The 20,956-nt window shown below is 47.7% G+C and overlaps 1 protein-coding gene and 1 long non-coding RNA gene across 2 annotated transcripts; one reads left to right on the top strand and one right to left on the bottom strand.

Annotated features, from left to right (window-relative positions):
* Positions 1 to 6,316: 6,316 nt before the first annotated feature.
* On the bottom strand, positions 6,317 to 11,452 carry LOC100273431 (Transmembrane emp24 domain-containing protein 10). The gene is made up of 4 exons (NM_001147868.1): positions 11,129 to 11,452; positions 7,509 to 7,718; positions 7,346 to 7,422; positions 6,317 to 6,613 (listed from the first exon to the last, which is right to left on the bottom strand). The coding sequence occupies exons 1-4, from the start codon at positions 11,330 to 11,332 to the stop codon at positions 6,469 to 6,471; spliced, it is 636 nt and encodes a 211-aa protein (NP_001141340.1). The 5' UTR covers positions 11,333 to 11,452; the 3' UTR covers positions 6,317 to 6,468.
* Positions 11,453 to 11,733: 281 nt separating this feature from the next.
* Positions 11,734 to 14,062, top strand: LOC111589576 (uncharacterized). The gene is made up of 3 exons (XR_002748659.2): positions 11,734 to 13,176; positions 13,289 to 13,526; positions 13,645 to 14,062. It is a non-coding gene; the product is annotated as an uncharacterized lncRNA (long non-coding RNA).
* Positions 14,063 to 20,956: the final 6,894 nt, after the last annotated feature.

The following is a 20,956-nucleotide window of genomic DNA, read 5'->3' as shown; positions in this document are numbered from 1 at the left end:
CGGCAACGAGGTCCTTCAGGTCATCCGCCGTGACTGTGGAGAAAGGCCATGGGTCGCGTGGCGGAATAATGGTCACCCGGTCGGCCATCACCAAGCAGGGGAGGTGGCGGCGGAAAGGATTGGGTGGGCAGATTCCTTTTCTCTGGCTAATCCCTCAGGTTGCGAAAACCTAAGAAGGAGGCGAGTAGCAGAGCAAAGAACCATCACCGAACTCTCCCCCGAGTATATAAAGACCCCGGTGAGACCCGTTCAACGCGTCGCCCGAACCCGCCGCGGGATTCAAAACTCAAAGCGAAACGGCCATTCCTCGAACGGCTCGCGCACGCGCAACGGCTGCCCCGCGAACCACTCGCCCCGTCGCATTAACTCCACGGCAGGACAGGCGGCGCCTTTGGCAGGAGAAGCGAGCGACGCTTCGCCTTCGCCATAATGACCGCGTCAAAAAAGGTGCGCCACGCCATCTCGATTTCATATTCTTTCCCTTTTCCTCTTTCTCTCTCTTACAACAGGGACCGGGAAAGGGGGATACCCTGAAAGGGATCCTTCTCCGTGAAGGAAACAGGCCCCGAGCCTCCCTACTGATCAGAGGTTCAAAGGCTGGCCCCTCGGAGGGGTTCAACAGCCGCCTTAGAGCGCTTGGGCTCCGCGCCCACTACTGGTCAGAGGTTCGAAGGCCGGCCCCTCGGAAGGGTTCAACGGCCGCCTCAGGCCACTCGGGCTCCGTGCCCACTACTGATCAGGGGTTCGTAGGCTGGCCCTCGAAGGGTTCACAGCCGCCTCAGACACAGAGCGAGGGATGACCCTAGGTACGTTCGATACATAACCAAGGCTCGGGCTACGCTCCCGAGGTACCCTAGGACATTTCCGAGACCAGCGGGAACGATCGTGTAACGGAATCCCATCAGAGGGAGGCGTCGAGCCCTCGAACCCCATCAAAAGGGGACCGGGTCCGGCAGATCACCCGCAGGTACTTTTGGAGCGCGCCTCCGGGCCTCTAGCCAACCCCTAACAAATGGGGCACGGGCGTCCACTCGGATTACCCGTCAGCAGCTCGCTGGAGACATCATGTTCGGCGCCCTCCAAGGGCAACATGGTGCTTTCCCCCCTCCTCCTTGCGGAAAGGCGACGCAGGGGCGTATGTAAAAAAGCCGAGTCTGTCCTTGACCGTCCTCTCGCCCTGTGCAGAGGCTCGGGGGCTGCTCTCGCAAACCCGGCTCCGGCCAAACCGTTGACAGCGTCAACATACCAGCCCGAGAACTTGGGACCCGACCGTGCACCCGGGCTACGGCCAACTCGCATGAGGGAACAACCAGACCAGCCGAAGCGTTGCGAAACGCACTAAGACCTCGAAGGAGTTAAACCACTCCTCCGAGGCCTCGGGGGCTACACCCGGCGGGTGCGCTCGCGCGCACCCACCGGAACAAGACGCAACCGAGAAAGGCTGGTCCCCTTGCAAAAAAGTGCGACAAAAGCCTCCAAGTCCAAGTGAGTATTAACACTCCCTTCGAGGCTCGGGGGCTACTGTCGGGGACCATAATTAGGGGTACCCTCAAGACTCCTAAATCTCAGCTGGTAACCCCCATCAGCATAAAGCTGCAAAGGCCTGATGGGTGCGATTAAGTCAAGGATCGGTCCATTCAAGGGACTCGATCGCGCCTCGTCCGAGCCCAGCCTCGGGCAAGGGCAGCCGACCCTGGAGGATCTACGTCTCGCCCGAGGACCCCCTCCAGCAACGGACACACCTTCGGCTCGCCCGAGGCCCAGTCTTCACCAAGAAGCAACCTTGGCCAAATCGCCACGCCAACCGACCAAATCGCAGGGGCATTTAATGCAAAGGTGGCCTGACACCTTTATCCTGACGCGCGCCCTCCGGTTGACAGAGCCAAAGTGGCCGTAGTCACTTCGCCGCTCCACTGACCGGCCTGGCAAGAGGACAGCGCCGCTCTGACTGCTGTGCCACTCGACAGAGTGAAACTGATAGCAACCAAGTCCGGCCTCAGGCGCCATAGGAAACTCCGCTTCGCCCGACCCCAGGGCTCGGACTCGGGCTCACCCCCGGAAGACGACGAACTCCGCTTCGCCCGACCCCAGGGCTCGGACTCGGGCTCAGCCCCGGAAGACGACGAACTCCGCTTCGCCCGACCCCATGGCTCGGACTCGGGCTCAGCCCCGGAAAACGACGAACTCCGCTTCGCCCGACCCCAGGGCTCGGACTCGGGCTCAGCCCCGGAAGACGACGAACTCCGCCTCGCCCGACCCCAGGGCTCGGACTCGGGCTCAGCCCCGGAAGACGACGAACTCCGCCTCGCCCGACCCCAGGGCTCGGACTCGGGCTCAGCCCCGGAAGACGATGAACTCCGCTCCGCCCGACCCCAGGGCTCGGACTCAGGCTCAGCCCCGGAAGACGACGAACTCCGCTTCGCCCGACCCCAGGGCTCGGACTCAGCCCTGGCCCCAGCCGACGGTCTCCGCCTCGCCCGACCCAGGGGCTCGGACTCGACCTCGACCTTGGAAGATAGACTCGACCTCGACCTCGGAGGAGCCTCCACCTCGCCCAACCCAGGGCTCGGACCGACCACGTCACAGGAGGCGCCATCATTACCCTACCCCAAGCTGGCTCAGGCTACGGGGAACAAGACCGGCGTCCCATCTGGCTCGCTCCGCTAAACAAGTAATGATGGCGCCCCGCACGCTCTATGACGACGGCGGCTCTCAGCCCCCTTACGGAAGCAAGAAGACGTCAGCAAGGACTCGACAGCCCCGACAGTTGTCCTTCCGCCAGGCTCCAGCGCTCCTCCGACGGCCACGACACCACACGAACCGGGTGCCAAAACCTCTCCGGCTGCCACGATGGCATGTACTTAGGGCGCTAGCTCTCCTCCGCTAGACACGTTAGCACACTGCTACACCCCTGTTGTACACCTGGATCCTTTCCTTGCGCCTGTAAAAGGAAGGTCCAGGGCCCTCTTATAGAGGGTTGGCCGCGCGGGGAAGGACGGGACGGCGCTCGCGCAAGGCCGCTCGCTCCCTCCCGCGTGGACGCTTGTAACCCCCTACTGCAAGCGCACCCGACCTGGGCGCGGGACAAACACGAAGGCCGCGGGATTCCACCTCTCACGCCTGTCTCCCTCCGGCTCCTTCCCCCCTTCGCGCTCCGTCTCGCGCCGACCCATCTGGGCTGGGGCACGCGGCGACAATTTACTCGTCGGCCCAGGGACCCCCCGGGTTCGAAACGCCGACAGTACCCCTATACAAAGGGAAGCCCACGCGAGGGCCAAGCACCTGGTCGAGTAACTCCATAGAGAGATGCTAGCCTTCTCCATGTGCAAGTGGTGCTCCGCTTCTGGCCTCCTTTCGGACACTTCTCATGTTCTTCACTATCAAGCTTCCGGTATAAACGCTGTGGACCTTGTTCTATCCAGTACACGGTGGTGGACACACCACAAACTCGGTTGGTGTGATCTTGCAAGACTCTCACCCCACCCGGTACAATTACAATGGCTCGTACAAAAGCAGAAGGGTTTGTGGGATGTCTAACCTCACTCAATCGACTAGGAACAAACCTAGAGCAAGCACAATAGCGGTCTAACTAACCTAAGCACTTCATAAAGCACCTATGCTAATCACGAGTGATTCTATTAAGCACTTGGGTGTGTGGAGCAATGGATATGTCATATGTGTACCGACTCAATAGCAAGGTTTCCCAACTCTCCACGCCTTCAAATGGCCGGTAGGCGGTATATATAGAGTCCCCATCCAAATAGAGTTGTTGGAGGAATGTAGGTTTTCTGCATCGCACCAGATCAGTTTGGTGCCCTCTATGTTAGCTAGCCATTGGTCGGTTGACAGATTCTTTGCAACAGTGTAGAGGTCTAGTATGCGCCACCGCATCAGCCCAAATACCGCCAAGTCCTCGGTCAGGTGCACCACTGGATCGGTCTGGATAGCCAGCTAGCCGAGAGCCAATTGTAGAGCTCTTTGTGTAACTGGTCCGTTGCACCACCAGACAACCCACTTCTTGATTCTTCAATCTTCTTTGCTCGGGTTCTTTTGATCTTGTGTCTTGGACTTATGTTGAATATTTTTAAGTCTTCTTTAAGTCTTTTGATGTCTTCTTTTAAGGTGTTGCACCCTCAGAGCCTTAGTCCAATCCACTTTGCATCTCGTGAACTACAAAACACAAACACTTGCAAATACATTAGTCCACATGTTATGTTGATCATCAAACACCAAAATCACTTAGTCAAATGGGTCGAGGTCCATTTTCCTTACACATGTTTGCAAACTTGATAAAGCAATATATGGATTGAAATAAGCCCCTAGAGCCTGATACTTCCGACTAAGTAATACAATAACCTCTCTCAAATTCCATGCATCAAAGGTAGATATGTCATTATTCTTTTATAACAAAGAGAATATAACAATTTTTGTGCTTGTCTATGTGGAAGGCATTGTTGTTGCTAATTCATCATAGAAAGCCACTATAGTTTTGTTGCAGGACATATAAAAAGAATTTGCTCTTAAGGACTTAGGAGACCTTTGCTATTTTTTGTATAGAAGTAACAAGAACTTCAAATGAGATTGTACTTAGTCAAGAAAAGTATACTACATATGATCTTCTTAAATGAGTTGGGATGGCAGATTGAAACACGTGTTGCCATGCCACTTGTAGTAAATAAGAAGTTATCACTTCATAAAGGATCTTCTTTAGGACCAAATGATGCTACAAACTATAGAAGTGCAGTATGAGCTTTGCAATACGTAACTTTGACTAGACTTGATATTGTGTTCTCAATAACAAGGAATATTAGTTTTTGCATGCTCCTACTATTAATTGGATAATAGTAAGAAGATATTGAGATATATCAAGTACACCACTAATTTAGATCTAGAAATTATGAAGTCAAATTCTCTAATGCAGATTGGGCAAGATATATAGATGATAGAATATCTACAAGTGGTTTTGGATTTTACTTAGCCAGTAATTTCATCTCATGGAGCGCACGTAAGCAAGACACTGTATCAAGATCTAATACTAAAGTTGATGATAAAATCATAGCAAATGCTACAACAAAAGTTATATATGTGTAACTTTTTCTAAAAGAGCTTAATATTCCTATTCCAAAACGACAAGATTGCGGTGTGACAATATTAGAGTAAAATATTTATCATCTAATCCGGTGTTCTATGCTAGAACAAAGCATGTACAAGTTGATTATCATTTTATTTAAGAAAAATATTAAAAGAATGCTCGAGATTGATTTTGTTTCTTCAAAGGATCATGTAGTTGACAAATTTACTAAAGCTTTACCTATAAGATTATTGGAGAATTTTAAGCACAATAGATTTAGATTGAGAGAGGTTATTAAGAGATACTTATACGATGATGATTTACAATCGAACATATGTTTTGATTTTAAGGTAGATTAGAATCTAAATTAAATCTGAATTGTTTTATCCAATACTCTTAGAATCAGCTCCTATATATGTACACAATTGTAAGTGACTATTCCTCGTCAACATGTAGGGATAGATCTAAATATCCAAATTATATAACAAATTTGATATTTTAAAATAAATATACATAGAATTTTGGTGTTAATCTTTAGTCATATTATTAAGTATATTATAAAATACAAGAATCCCAATAATAAAAAATGGAAATAGTGAAACAAAATCCGAATCCGTATCTGTATTTTGTATCAATTATTTAAGAAGATATAGAACAAATTTAAGATACACTTTTTATGGATCTTAATAAACTCAATGCTAAAAGTAAGGATATAAATTTACATAGTAAATTCTATAGCCTATTTGTTCGTGATCGAATAAAGAAAACAAAAAAGTGCAACATCTAAATAAGTATCCAGATCTATCCATATCAACATGCAAAACTGAATTTGGACTGTCTGCTATTCTTCCTAGCGCCTGTGTACTTTTACAGAAAACCCTCAATCTTTAGCCAAAAAGTTTCAAAGCTAAAACGGGGGAGCGGGATTTCTTTCATGGCAAGATATTCAATCACTTGCAAAATCGACCCATCATCGTTCAATTTATATTTGAGTTGATTTTACCCTCGGCTATTAATGAAATTGAAATCCCTCGCAAGTTCACTGGTCACCACAAACTTGTATAAGCAGATGACACGCGGTATTACAATTCTAATTTCTACAGTAATTATTATTTAATTATTAATAACAATCAGATACAAGGATAAAGAGTAAAAATCTCGATTTGAAGTATGGCAGATAATGAGAAAAATTGAACGTAGCACTCATTATTTACCGGCAGCTGCAAGGCAATCAAGATGGAAGGTCGACCTCAATTCCACGGAATATAGGTTGCTAGTTTCAAGTCATGTATCAAAGACATGTTTTGTCCATCATACGAGTTTCCTTTTGAAATAAATTTGACAATTGTCCTCCTAAGGTATTTAACACGGGAAGTACACACTGATAAAACGTGAATTTAAATGAGCTTCTTCTTCCGGAAGAACCCTTGAAGGTGCCACAGCTGCAGCACAGAGACGGCAACGCAGACTCCCAATGACAGGATGCTGAACCAGGCAACTCTAGAATTCGTTCTCTCGCTCACTGTTCGCATGTCAGCTTCCCTGTATTAATAACATTCAAGAATGCATCAGACCATGCACCAGCAGCTGCAAATAATCTCCGGGCTAGTTTGGAAACTCCATTTTCCTAAGGGCTAGTTTGGGAACCACATTTTTCTAAGGGCTTGTTCGGTTAGCTCTCAATCCATTTGGATTGAGTGTGATTGGGTGGGTTTAAATTCCAAGCAAGTCAAACTTCTTCTTAATTTTTTCGATCTCATCCAATCTATGGGTAACGGGATTAACCGAACAAGACCTAAGGGATTTTCATTTTCCCAAGGGAAATTAGTTCACTCTCCCTTGGGAAAATAGAGTTCCCAAACTAGCCCTAAGTGATTTCTATTTTCGTAAAGGAAAATGAACTAATTTCTCTTGGAAAAAATGGAAATCCCTTGGAAAAAATTGGGTTCCCAAGGGCTAGTTTGGTAGTCACAAAACCGGAGCGAATTAGAGGGGATAGAATCCTCTCCTTATTCAATTTTGAATAAGGAGGGGCTAAAAAGCCCCTCCAATCCCCTCCAGTTTTTGAACTCCCAAACTAGTCCTTTTGGAGCCAGAAAACCAGAGAGGATTGGAGGAGATTCCCCTCCGGTTTTCTGGCTCCCAAACAAGCCCTAACTAGGTTGCAATAGTATCAATATGAGTATATGACAACGAGTTCCATGCAGGTACTCTTTTTTTTATTTGAAAAAGAGAGCAGCGAAATTCATATAAAAATAAAGAGAGACAGATTACCTTGCTTTGAGATACAGCAAGTTATGATGGATGGACTCGACTGCAGCTTCAAGTTTCCTAAGCTCTAGTTCTACGCCCTGAATCCAGATTGCACAAAGTCAGAAACCAAGAGCAAAGCGTTACTGGAGTGGGTGGACTTCAATTACACTGTATTTAGCCACACCTCAATTTTCTCTTTCTTAGCAATAGTATCCCAGTCCTTTGCAGCAATCCCTATCTTCCAATCAAGATTTAGAGATGTTCCTGATCCTTTCTCCACGCTGTCTATCCAGAAACATGCAAGGTAGTTTCCAGCTTCTGAAGTGGTGAATGCAAACTGGCCCGTTGTAGCATTTTCATTATGATGCACAGTATTGCCATAGGGTGATGTAACCTATAAAAAACATTTAGGGGTAATTAGGATAGCAAAGGGGGAAAAAGCTCTGACACATTCAACAAGGAGCACTGCTTAGGGTGTGTTTGGTTCAACTTTTTGAACAGGGCCCCCATTTTTTTGGGCCCCCTAAACTTCCATCTATGAAGGCATATTAGTAATTAGGTCATTAGGATATAGCGGGAACCTAAAATACTTGATGCATCATCTTCGTTTGCCGCCAGCGCGCTCCTATCATTCTGCACCGATCTCGCTCGCTCTGCCATAGTGTCGTCATTGCACATCTATGGAACGGTACATCTAGGAAAAGATCAAAGATACATCCAGGAGGCAGGTCCCTAGACCTAGGTATGTCTCCACTCTACAGAAACACATTGATCCTATCCTATCTAGATTCATTAGATTAGATACTCAAATAGCATCTATAAGGTGTTAACTTTCAAGCTTTGATCGTAAACGTTCAAAGGTACTTAAGAAAAAACCAATCAAATTACAAGGTACCTACAATATCTTAACTTAAGGTATGCATGCATATTTATTTGCTTACTTTGTTAATGAAATAATTTATTGATTATTTTATTTATCTATATTGTTATCGTTTTATTTTTCTAGTGATTTGATGAGAAAGGCCTTTATTCAATAGTTTCGTACAGGGCCTAGGCTTTTGCTGGCATGGCCCTGCGTCTCATCACATCCTGTCATTGCAACCAAATGCACGGTAGAGTTGTGGCAGGAGACTAGAGTGCAAAGGTTTTAGTTTAGACTTTGTAGAATTAAAACTAAGCGAAAGGGTCTCTAGCGTAATGGTTAAGGCTTCCGAGTAGCACCTCCAGGTCTCGGGTTCAATCCGCCTCGGAGGCAAATTTCTAGCTTGGTTAAAAAAAACCCTCGTTGTGCCCCCCCCCCCCCCCCGCTTCCGGGTTATGTCCTGCACGCCACCCACTGGCTGGGCTGTTGCAGAGTGGGCGGTGACGTTCCGCTAGTGATGGGGGGGGGGGCAGGGTTCGAGGATTTTCTCGACGGGGACCATGTTTCGGTCTCTTCTTAATATAATACCGGGAGGGCGGTCTTTCCCTCCTCGGCCAAATTTTTTAGAATTAAAACTAAATATACGAAATGTGACTTCAACACTACTACACACGAGGAGGCAGATGTTAGTTTGGAAGGTCAAGTAGTGTCTAGTAAGAATACCTTTCGATATTTAGTATCAATGCTACAGAGAGACATGGATATTGATGAAGATATTAACCATAGAATCAAAGCATGGTGGATAAAGTGGCGACAACCATCTAGTGTTATATGTGACAAGAGAGTACCACAAAAGCTAAAAGGCAAGTTTATGTTGTACGGTGCAGAATGTTGGCCTACAAAAGACTACATTTCCAATAGATAATTGTTGCAGAAATGCGTATTGTGTCCATACAAGAAGGGACCGAGTCTGGAACGATAATATACATGATAGTCTAGGGGTACACCAAATAAAAAAAGCTTGTCCAACGCTGATTTGGATGATTTGGACATGCCTAACGAAGACCTAGCAATAGGAAAGGGAGGCAAGGAAGGCCGAAGTTGACATGAGAAGAGACAGTAAAAGGAGACTTGAAAGGATGTAATATACCTAAAGATTTAGTCTTGAATAGGAGTGCATGACAAACAACTGTTTATGTGCCTAAAGCTTGACTTATGGTTTCTGTCGGGTTTCAACTCTAGGCTACCTCAACTTACTTGGGACTAAAAGGCTTTGTTGTTGATGTTGTGAAATCATGAAACCCCAATTAAAAGGCATACATACAAGTTCTTGAAAATTCTTCAAAACTCCATACCTTTAAATGAGGGGTGACATGCATGCATATAAAACTTCATGTCCAAACTCAATTTGTTTATTAGTATGAAATTGACAAATCATAGACAGAGAGCAAAGAAAAAGACAGAGTACATGTGCTTTATGTCTTCTTTTCTCTGAGATTTGTCAATTTCATTACTCATAAATGAAGTTGAGTTTGATTATAAAATGTTACATGCGAGCATGTTACTATCTCATCTACATGCATGGAGTTTTTTAGAATTTTTTTTCTAAAAAAAAACTTCAAGTATGTCTTTTTTTGGATTTTCACAATTCCACCGGGAAGAATGATGCATTGAATATTTTCACCATATGCAAATATAAACAAGTCAGAGACCCCACTCATACATGCTGAAGTTGTTTTTTGAAAATGAAGGTACTCCGAATTATATCAACCGTTTGTACATTGAAATTCCAATATGATTCCTAAAACTAGAGTTAGGGGGACAAAGATCCCTCTCGAAGCACACAGAGCTTTCTTTAACATGCATTCTGGGATTAAAAAACAAAATTGATCACAGAAATGCCAATAAAATGCAAGGCTGCCATAGGATAACAAGATAAGACATGAGCATCAGACTTGTGGTAAATATGTTCTTAAGTTGGCAGATATGGTACAGAAGTGCTGTTGCCCATAGTGCACCTTGTCACTTTGATCATCAAATCTTGTCTTCGGAAGTTTGTAAAATTCAATCTGGATCTGAAGTTCTCTAAAAGAGTCAGCAATTGAGCAGGGTTCAGGGTGGAACTCCAGTCAAAAATTTTAGTCTAGACTAGACTCTAGTGACACTATATGCATTAACTCGTCTGCTCATGCACACAAATGATTACAAGGTACTAACTACTAAAACAATCTATTAATGTGTATTTTGGATATAAAAATATATTAATGTGCATAACACTTAGGTATATAAACAATCACAATAGCAAGCACAATCCAACATCTGCTGCAACTTAGTGTTATGTTCAACCCCATTACATTAGGGCTAATAACTAAGAATGGTAATATAAGAATTCGATTCCCAAGAGAGAATGAAAACCAAGCATAGCACATGCTAGTTACTTGAGAGAGCGCCATCCAGCATAGCAGTACCCAAATTGAAGATTATCCCCATCTGAAGCAATGGCCAAGTGCAGTTTTGACTCATAAATCAATTTCCCTAATGTCTCGAAACCATGAATTAGTAAGGTGATACTATGACCAGATTCATGATGAATTGTCAACTTGCAGATTTCCCCTTGTACAAAATTCACGCTGAGCTACTTAAGACTAATTTGTAGCGAAAGAGCCCCGTACTAGGAACTAGAACACGTATAATTCCTCCCTCCATCAATCTCCCCTAAGTGCTAGTTTTGACTCGTAGAAGCTCAATCAGACAACAACAAAATTGCAGGGCTTAATTCGCACGAAAAATAGCGCAATCTAGCGCCTCAGCTGCGTCCCAATTCGCCTACACCGAGATCACAGAACACACCGGTTCACCGGCCCAGATCGAGATCAAACACGAGAATGAACGAGACGAAACCGCACGCCAAGGGCATCCGAGAGCGAGTTGTGGCCGCGTACCTTGACGGCGACGGTGGGATGCGAGCTGGGGTGGGACTCGTACATGATAGCGTAGTCGGCGAGCACTACGACGTTGGGCTGGATCTCCTCGGAGACGCACTTGGTCCCCGACGGCGGGAGCTCGAGCCACACGGCCTCTGCCACCGGTAGGAGAAGCACCGCCGCTACGGCCAGCAGCAGCGCTGGAAAGACCGACGCCGCCATCCCCGCCGGACGATCTGGAGGCGGGCGTCTCTCTCTGACTCTCTCCCGGTCGCGGTGGAGTCGTGGGAGCTTGGACTTGCACGAGGCGATAGGCGAGGGCAATGGCTTGCAGGGGTAGGTTGGGAACGCGAAGGTTCGCACCTTAGACTGTCCAGCCTATATATCTTTACTACCCTATAACACTCTATTACCCTATAACACTCTATTATAGACCGTGCATCGTGTTCTGCCCTGCACCCGTAACCACGCCGACGCACCCAACCTCGCCCCCATGCCGCTGACTACGCGACCTTGCTTTCTAGCCACCACGCTGGGCCCACATCACCCCACGCCGCTAAGGCGCCAAGGCACCAATTGTGTGACCTTCTTTTCTCACCCTTTCCCACCCAACTGCCCTGCCCTCCCTCCCCGAGATCGCGCAACAAGTCCCCCTTTTTGGGAATCCCCTCTGGCCTGGACGGCGGAGGAGGCATCTTTGGCATCGATCTCGGCCGAGCAGCTCGACGTGGAGGTGTACGCGACATAGTGTGCGGTGCAGACCAGCCTCACACACCTCATCTAGGACAGCAACCAATTAGGGATGCACTGATGCAGCAGGCGGCGTTGCGTTGGGGACGTGTCGCGGGCTAGCCATGGCTAGCAGCTAGGCGGCGTCGACTATCCCTGTCCAGGCTAGCAGGCTATCGGGCCCCGTGCGGGTGCTTGTCTCCGAGGCCATCGACGAGCGAGTGGCGGAGGGTGAGGAAGGGGATGGCGCGATGAGGCTATTCGTGGGCCTCCCGTGGACGCGGTGGTCTCTGGCAGCTAGCATCACCCTTCCTCCTTCCTGTTGGATTGGTTTCGCTTGCACTCACCAGGACACGCATTTCAGGTGACGAGAAGACAGACCACCTGAAGCACCTCGAGATCAGCCCCAAAGATTGTCTTCGATATCCAGGTGAGGGTAACAGCAGCGGCTGCATCATGTGGAAAGATAACATCGTTGATGTCAAGTACAAAGAAAATGGGCAGGATCTCTATCTTGGGCTGGCAAACTCTGAAATAGGTAGCAAAAACTGAAGCAGTCAAGATTCTGATGCAAAACTCAACATCTTATCAGCTGCTACTAATAAATACATTTATGTAGCTACAAGGAAGAATATGGGGCGTGTGGCAAAGATCTCGGTCCCGGTGATGGCTTCTGTGCTTGCACTCATGGCCACCGGCATGTACCTTGTTTGGATATGCAAGCTTAGAGGTACAATTGGAGGGAGCCAATATATTCACCATAAAGAACTATCCAGCTCAGTTTTTTTGTATTGCTAGCATAAGGTTTATCAATAACAATTGGAGTGGCTCTTCCTGTCAGCCAAACGTCAGAACAAGGATAATTTGAGCAAAGCGATCCTAGGATACTTGAGTGCGTCAAACGAACTCGGTGATGAAAAATGTAGAGCTTCCATTTGTCATCTTTGGAAACAATGCAACTGCAACAGACAATTTTTCTTCTGAGAACATGCTCGGGCAAGGTGGCTTTGGGAAGGTTTACAAGGTCAGTAATAAAAAATGCACACATCTTCTAAATAAATTGTAGAACCGTGAGAATTATGGCATTGCTTGTTCAGTACAACAATGGCGAAACAAAACAACGCAGGGTATGCTGGGACACAACATAGAAGTCGCAATCAAAAGGCTCGGCCAAGGTTCAGGACAAGGCGCGTAGGAATTCAGAAACAAAGTTGTTCTAAATGCAAAGCTGCAGCACAGAAACCTCGTTCGACTTATTGGATGGTGCATCGACAGAGATGAGAAGTTGTTGGTTTACGAATACTTACCAAACAGAAGCTTGGATTATGTTATCTTTGGTATGTCTCCAAATTATAACTTCATGATTAATTTCCCAGGAAAAAACATCATCCTTTTCCACAAACAAAAAATATGTGACATGTTTACTTATGAAATTGCTTATTACTTTAGATGCTGCAAGGCAACATCTCCTCTGTTGGCCAACACATTTCAAGATAATCAAAGGAGTGTCTAGAGGGCTTCTCTATTTTCACCATGATTCAAGGTTGACTATAATTCATAGAGATCTTAAGACGAGTAACATACTATTGGACGCGGATATGAACCCCAAGATATCAGATTTTGCAATGGCAAGCATCTTTTGTGCATACCGGAATGAAGCAATTATGAATCGAGTCGTTGGGACATAGTGAGTAATCATAACCCTGACTCTAATCTTAAAGTTAATTCTATTTCCTTTGTATACCTAATAACTTACTCAGATCTTAAAGTCAGTAATCGTAGCCTTGACTGTGATCTTAAACCAGCGAGGGGTGGTTGTGTCGTCCATGGTTGCTGTCAGCCCCAAAGATTGGCCTGAAGGTAAGGTCCAAGATGAGACGTGCTGGTCAGATCAAGAGTTCTACAAGAGCATTAAGGGAACCTGTGCAGAACTTGTTGCGGGTGTTACCTATCGTCTACTGATACATGACGAGCAGTAGCTCAATAGTGTGCGACAATGTAAATGGGTACTTTCCTGTGTCTTCCTATGCCATCATTATCGACTTCTCTTTGTCATTTTATTACTACTCATGTTCATGTAGACCAATGTTAATCCTTTTTTATGTTGCAGACAAGTAGTGATTGTGATGTAAAGCCAATGGTTAGACTCTTAAGTCAATATTCTATTGGTGAAACACTTTTATCAAGCGTCTGCTAAGAACAAGTCATCCTGATTTTTATATCTATCTGATGTACCTTCTATTGTTTCCCAAGTTTGTTCGAGTAACATGTTGACTGACAGTTTATGGTCTGTATTTGCATGTGCACATACTGGACTAGAGCCGACAACAGACATATTTGTTGACTAATAGTTTATGCTATTGCTTGTCATATGCATGTTTCATCTTCCAAAACTAGAAGAAAGTTCTTTACTTGTTTCATTGGGAATAGGTGCATGATATTTAGTTTCCTTCAAATGGGAAGTGAGAGTGGCGTGGTCAAACGTGGGGATTAAAATCAAATCTAGCAGCAGAATGTCGGGTTGGTTAGATGTTACTAGAGATACGCTCAAGCTCAACCAATACTTTCTTGCAGTCAAGATGTTCATTGTTGGATGTGATGTTCATTGTCGGATGTGTTATCTGTCTGGGCTCCTATTGCCTTAATTTCCTTGTAATGTGATAGTGTACTGATTTCTCACTCGACCATTGAGAAGCTATGGTAGGTGATAGCTATGCAATGGAATTTAATAAGGAATCTGAAAGAAGTATTAAATTTGGTCTTTCTTCAAATGAGACATAACAAAGAATATAGTGTATAAAGAAGTCCTCAATTCTTAGACTTTGTTTTTGTGACATTCACATTGTAATAGAGATTTGATTTATATCAATTTAGTTATGTATTGGTTGTTGCCAAAGAATCTATGAGATATTAAGATCGATAATATGTGTTTATGATATATTGAGATTGATAATATATGTGGTGTTCGTTTTTATGCAATCGTTTTTCATTAATATTTTTCCGAATATTTTGTATGTCGTTGCAACGCACGGGCACTTAACTAGTATCATATAAAAAATTGTATCCACTATATCTTTTTTCTCTCTAACAACGTCCTCTATACGCAAATATCTAGATTAGAGACATTTTTTAATTTTTAATTTTTGTACATATATATTTTTCATAATCTTAAATATATTGTACATATTTTAGTTTTGCTAAACCGGTTATTTAAAATATTCAAATGGATAGAGAAACTCTATATATAGAGGATCCAATAGTGTTCTCTAAATTTAAAGGATCGCTGCTGAAGGGAGTAGAAGACGACATCATCATCTAAATTTAGGGTATATACATAGAGATGATAATGGATACCTGAAACCAGATGAGTTTTTACCCCATTAGGGTACGAATTTGCGTTAATTTCCATACTCATGGGTTTGTTAATGAGCATAAATGTATACCCGAATGGTTCATGGGTACGAGTTTATTTCTACAGTGCCCAAACCCGTTAACTCATGGGTTTTTAAACCCGACCAAACCTAATGTATATTGTCATTTTATTTTATAAACAAATAACAAACTTGTTATGTCCCTATTTACTTCCTAATTTTTATCAAATGATGAATGTATAGGTAGTTGGTGAGAGTGTTGTTTGCTTGCTATTATAGTTTTTTCTATGGTTATATAAGTGGTAGATGAATAACTTAGTGTAAGGTCACTTGATTATACAACTTATTATTTGTATTTCATTCTCTCTACTAATATTTTTTATACTAAATCATGAACTCGTTGTTCATCACATAAATTTTGGACCATGATCTCATTAATCATTATGATACTTATTGATCACGAGAAGAATAATCATATTGGAGATAAACCACGCAGGTACATGGGTACCCGCTAACCCGTTGGGTACGGGTTTGGGCAAAATTTCAAACACATCATAAGTATATATTTTTTATTAGATATAGATATTTTTCATGGTACAGGTTTGGAATGTCAAAACCTAGCGGGTTTGTACTTGCCATCTCTGCCCGTACACCGTAGATCACCGGTACATGAAGAAATTGCCTTCGCATTGTGTGACCTGGCGGTGGGGCCCACGAACATTGGTTAGAAGCGCTTCGTCGTCGGTCGTGAACTCGTGACTCGTGTGAAGCCAGCATTTGGGCACATTAGACCTTGTTCGCTAGACTATTATTTTAATATATAGGCTAGTACTAAAAATATGGGCTAAGTTTTTTAATAGCACAACCACGTCTAAAAACAGGAGATTAAAACACGGTCGAGTACGAAATAATATAGTCTGGACTAACATGGCTCAAAGACGGGTCTGAATCAGGTCTCAAATTCCGGCATGTCGGGCCCTGTCACGCCCGCACACATGGGTTGAGTTTGGGTCGGCTCGACCCAATGAAACCCACAATATCTAATTTCTTTACTTTAGTAATCTATGAACTTTATATTGTTGTAATATTTAGATTTTATATGGTTCAAATATATAGGCCAGGCTTGGGCTGTCACGACCCGATGGAGACCCGACGTGCTTTAGAGTCGGGCTAGACCACTGTTTCTAATATTTGGGCTAGCACGCTAATCTTTGGGCTAGCACGACCAGAAATTCTTTTGGCCTTCTCGGCTCGAGCCTGTTTAGCTCGAAGCATGATGAGCTTGGGGCGGGCTAGCCCGGCATGGCCCCATTCCCAGCACTACACACACTACACACGAGGTTTCAATACAAGTAGAGATGGTAATAGGGACCCAATCTTCGAATCCCCGCAGGGAATTCTTTCATTACGAGATGGGATGAGGAAGTTTCTTCCCCCGTGAGGATGTAAAAGGGGGAAAATTTCCCCATATCTGTTCCCCAGCCCCGTTAAACTTACATGTGACGACGTTTTCATGTAATAATTAGTTATAAAAATAAATATTTATCTTATCAAGAGATTACTCATTGTATAGATGTGTTTATTTTGATGTACATATGACAATTTTTTACATCTGACAATGTGTATAAGTCACAATGTTTTGCATTAATAACATGAATTACGTCATAATTATAATTTAAGCGGGGACGGGGATCCCCGATAGGGATTTATCCCCGCGGGGAATGGGGATGGGGAAAATGTCCCCTGCAAGCATTCGTGGGGATCCCTGTGGAGAAAATTTTTCGTCGCAACGATGGAGATGGGAGTTAAAACCAAACGAGAAATTCTCCATCCCTAAATACAAGGCTAGATTGAGTGAATCCGTCATATGTCACATAAACCATGTGTGTTTCAGTTGCATATGGGATTTAATACATCTCTCATTCTTCATTGTTCGGTTACATCACTTGTATAAACGCAACACTTCCAAATTTGATAAACTGCTGCAATACACAAGTATTAATAAAATGCAACACCAATACGCAAGTATTGATAAACAGCAACATCAGTCTTGTACATAATTATGGATAAACAACAACATCAATATGCAAGAAACGTCAACATCAGTCTTTGTACACAAGTATTGATATAACATCAACATCTTGCAACATCAATATGCAGGTTATAAACTGCAACATCAATACACAGGTCTAGTGTATCCAAACAACATGCATGCTTTTCCACAATTGCTCAAGAATTCGGCCGACTTTGTAGCACAATTGCTCAAGAATCAGTGCCAAGCACGATTAACTGAAACAAACTGGACAACCAATCAGACTCTCGCTATATGTCGGCGTTCCGAGACCAGGGGGGTCCCTTGGGCCGACGAGTGAGTGTCGCCGCGTGCCCCAGCCCAGATAGGTCGAGCGCGAGGGCGAGCGCGAAGGGGGGAAGGAGCGAGGTGGCCGGAGACCGGCGTGAGAGAGGTGGGAATCCCGCGGCCTTCGTGTTCGTCCCGCACCCAGGTCGGGTGCGCTTGCAGTAGGGGGTTACAAGCGTCCACGCGGGAGAGGGAAGCGAGCGGCCCCAAGAGAGCGCCTGTCTCGTCCTCGTCCCCGCGCGGCCAACCTTCTCTAAGAGGGCCCTGGTCCTTCCTTTTATAGGCGTAAGGAGAGGATCTAGGTGTACAATGGGGGGTGTAGCAGAGTGCTACGTGTCTAGCGGGGGAGTGCTAACGCCCTAAGTACATGCCGATGTGGCAGCCGGAGAGATTTTGGCACCCAGCTGGTGTGATGTCGTGGCCGTCGGAGGAGCGATGGAGCCTGGCGAAGGGACAACTGTTGGAACAGTTGGGTCCTTGCTGACGTCCTCTTGCTTCCGTAAGGGGGCTGAGAGCCGCCGTCGTCACGGAGCAGGCGGGGCGCCATCATTGCCTATCTGGCGGAGCTAGCCAGATAGGACACCGGTCTTGTTCCCTGCGGCCCGAGTCAGCTCGGGGTAGTGTGATGATGGCGCCTCCTGTTGACGTGGCGAGCCTGTGCCCTAGGTTAGGCGATGTGGAGGCTCCTCCGAAGCCGAGGTCGAGTTTGTCTTCCGTGGCCGAGGCCGAGTCCGAGCCCCCGGGTCGGGCAAGGCGGAGGTCGTCGGCGGAGGCCAGGGCGGAGTCCAAGCCCTGGGGTCGGGCGAGGCGGAGTTCGTCGTCTTCTGGGGCTAAGCCCGAGTCCGAGCCCTGGGGTCGGGCGGAGCGGAGTTTGTCGTCTTCTGGGGCTGAGCCCGAGTCCGAGCCCTGGGTCGGGCGGAGCGGAGTTCGCCGTCTTCTGGGACTTAGCCCGAGTCCGAGCCCTGGGTCGGGCGGAGCGGAGTTCGCCGTCTTCCGGGGCTTAGCCCGAGTCCGAGCCCTGGGTCGGGCGGAGCGGAGTTTCCTATGGTGCCTTTGGCAGGGCCTGACTGCCTGTCAGTCTCAATCTGTTAGGTGACACTGCAGTCGGAGTGGCGCAGGCGGCGCTGTCCTTCTGTCAGGCCGGTCAGTGGAGCGGCGAAGTGACGGCGGTCACTCCGGCTCTGCCGGAGGGCGCGCGTCAGGATAAAGGTGTCAGGCTACCTTTGCATTAAATGCTCCTGCGACTTGGTCGGTCGGTGCGGCGATTTAGTCAGGGTTGCTTCTTAGCGAAGGCAGGGCCTCGGGCGAGCCGGAGATATGTTCGCCGTCGGAAGGGGGGCCTCGGGCGAGACGGAAATCCTCCGGGGTCGGCTGCCCTTGTCCGAGGCTAGGCTCGGGCGAGGCGTGATTGAGTCGCTCGAACGGACTGATCCCTGACTTAATCGCACCCATCAGGCCTTAGCAGCTTTATGCTGATGGGGGTTACCAGCTGAGAATTAGGAGTCTTGAGGGTACCCCTAATTATGGTCCCCGACAGTAGCCCTCGAGCCTCGAAGGGAGTGTTAGCACTCGCTTGGAGGCTTTCGTCGCACTTTTTTGCAAGGGGACCAGCCTTTCTCGGTTGAATTTTGTTCCGGTGGGTGCGCGCGAGCGCACCCGCCGGGTGTAGCCCCCGAGGCCTCGGAGGAGTGGTTTCACTCCTTCGAGGTCTTAATGCCTTGCGTAATGCTTCGGCTGGTCTGGTTGTTCCCTCATGCGAGCTGGCCGTAACCCGGGTGTACGGTCGGGTCCCAAGTTCTCGGGCTGGTATGTTGACGTTGTCAACGGTTCGGCCGGAGCCGGGTTTGCGAGAGCAGCCCCCGAGCCTCTGCACAGGGCGAGAGGGCGATCAGGGACAGACTCGGCTTTTTTACTTACGCCCCTACGTCGCCTTTCCACAAGGAGGAGGGGGGGGAAGCGCCATGTTGCCCTCGATGGGCGCCGAACATGGTGTCTCCGGTGAGCTGCAAGCGGGTAATCCGAGTGGACGTCCGTGCCCCGTTCGTTAGGGGTCGGCTAGGGGCACAGAGGCACGCCCAAGAGTACCAGCGGGTGATCTGCCGGACCCGGTCCCCTGGCGACGGGGTCCGAGGGCTCGATGCCTCCCTCTGATGGGATTCCGTTACAAGATCGCTCCCGCTGGTCTCGGAAATGTCCTAGGGTACCTCGGGAGCGCAGCCCGAGCCTCGGTTATGTATCGAACGTACCCATGGTCATCCCTCGCTCGGCGTCTGAGGCGGCTGTGAACCCTTTGGGGGCCAACCTTCGAACCCCTGATCAGTAATGGGCGTGGAGCCCGAGTAGCCTGAGGCGGCCGTGGAACCCTTTGGGGGGCCGGCCTTCGAACCTCTGACCAGTAGTGGGTGTAGGGCCCACGCGATCTGAGGCGGCTGTCGAACCCTTCGGGGGGCCAGCCTTTGAACCTCTGATCAGTAGGGAGGCTCGGAGCCTGGTTCCTTCACGGGGAAGGATCCTTTTCGGGGTATCCCCCTTTCCCGGTCCCTGTTGCAAGAGAGAGAGAAAGAGGAAAAAAGGAAAAGGATACGAAACCGAACGACGCGGCGTACCTTTTTTGGCGCGGTTATTTCGGCGAAGGCGAAGCGTCGCCCGCTTCTCCTGCCAGAGGTGCCGCCTGTCCCGCCGCGGAGTTAATGCGACGGGGCGAGTGGTTGGCGGGGCGGCCGTCGCGCGTGTGCGAGCCGTTCGAGGAACGGATCACGGGCGCGTTGTCTTCACGCCGTGAGAGGGGGTTCTCTTGCTGCCCCGGATGGGACGTGAGCTTGGCTGACGACGTGACCGCTGCTCCCGCCCGCCTGCCACCGTCATTACTGCCGACCCACCTTTGGCCGCATTGACCGCCGTGCCAGGCTAGCGCTGCTGGGTCGTGCGCTGGGTCGCCTCGAGTCACGGTATTGATTCCGCAATCGAGGAGGCGCGGTGGTGGCGCAAGTGGCGGTGCAGTTGCATGCATGAAGCAGTCGGCGCGCCGGTTGCGTGACGCGTGGGCCTGGGCCTCCAGGCTGGGCGTGTTGGGAGTCGAAGGAGCACGCCCACTTGGCGCGGTTACATGCCGCCTGCATGGCTGCCCGCCCCTTTCGCCCGTTGGTCTGGGCAAAAGTGGAGGGTCACTTGTAACCGCTGGGCGGTCGTGTGCACCGCGCGCGGCGGTTTGGCTTCTTCTGCTCTGAGCCGGCTTGCATGACATGCGGGACCCAGCCCCCATGCCGCAGGGGAGGGCCTTGGAGCGTGTTGGAGAAGACTCAGCCCGTGACGGCTGGGGGCGCGAGTAGGGAGAGCTGCCTTTAAAAGGAAGGTGACCCCCTTTAGAAGGCGACCATGTCTTCGCGC

This window comes from Zea mays, chromosome 6 (genome assembly GCF_902167145.1).
Source record: "Zea mays cultivar B73 chromosome 6, Zm-B73-REFERENCE-NAM-5.0, whole genome shotgun sequence".
Lineage (NCBI taxonomy): Eukaryota > Viridiplantae > Streptophyta > Magnoliopsida > Poales > Poaceae > Zea > Zea mays.
Note: the sequence above shows the minus strand (reverse complement) of the source record. Positions and strands in the feature narration are given on the sequence as shown.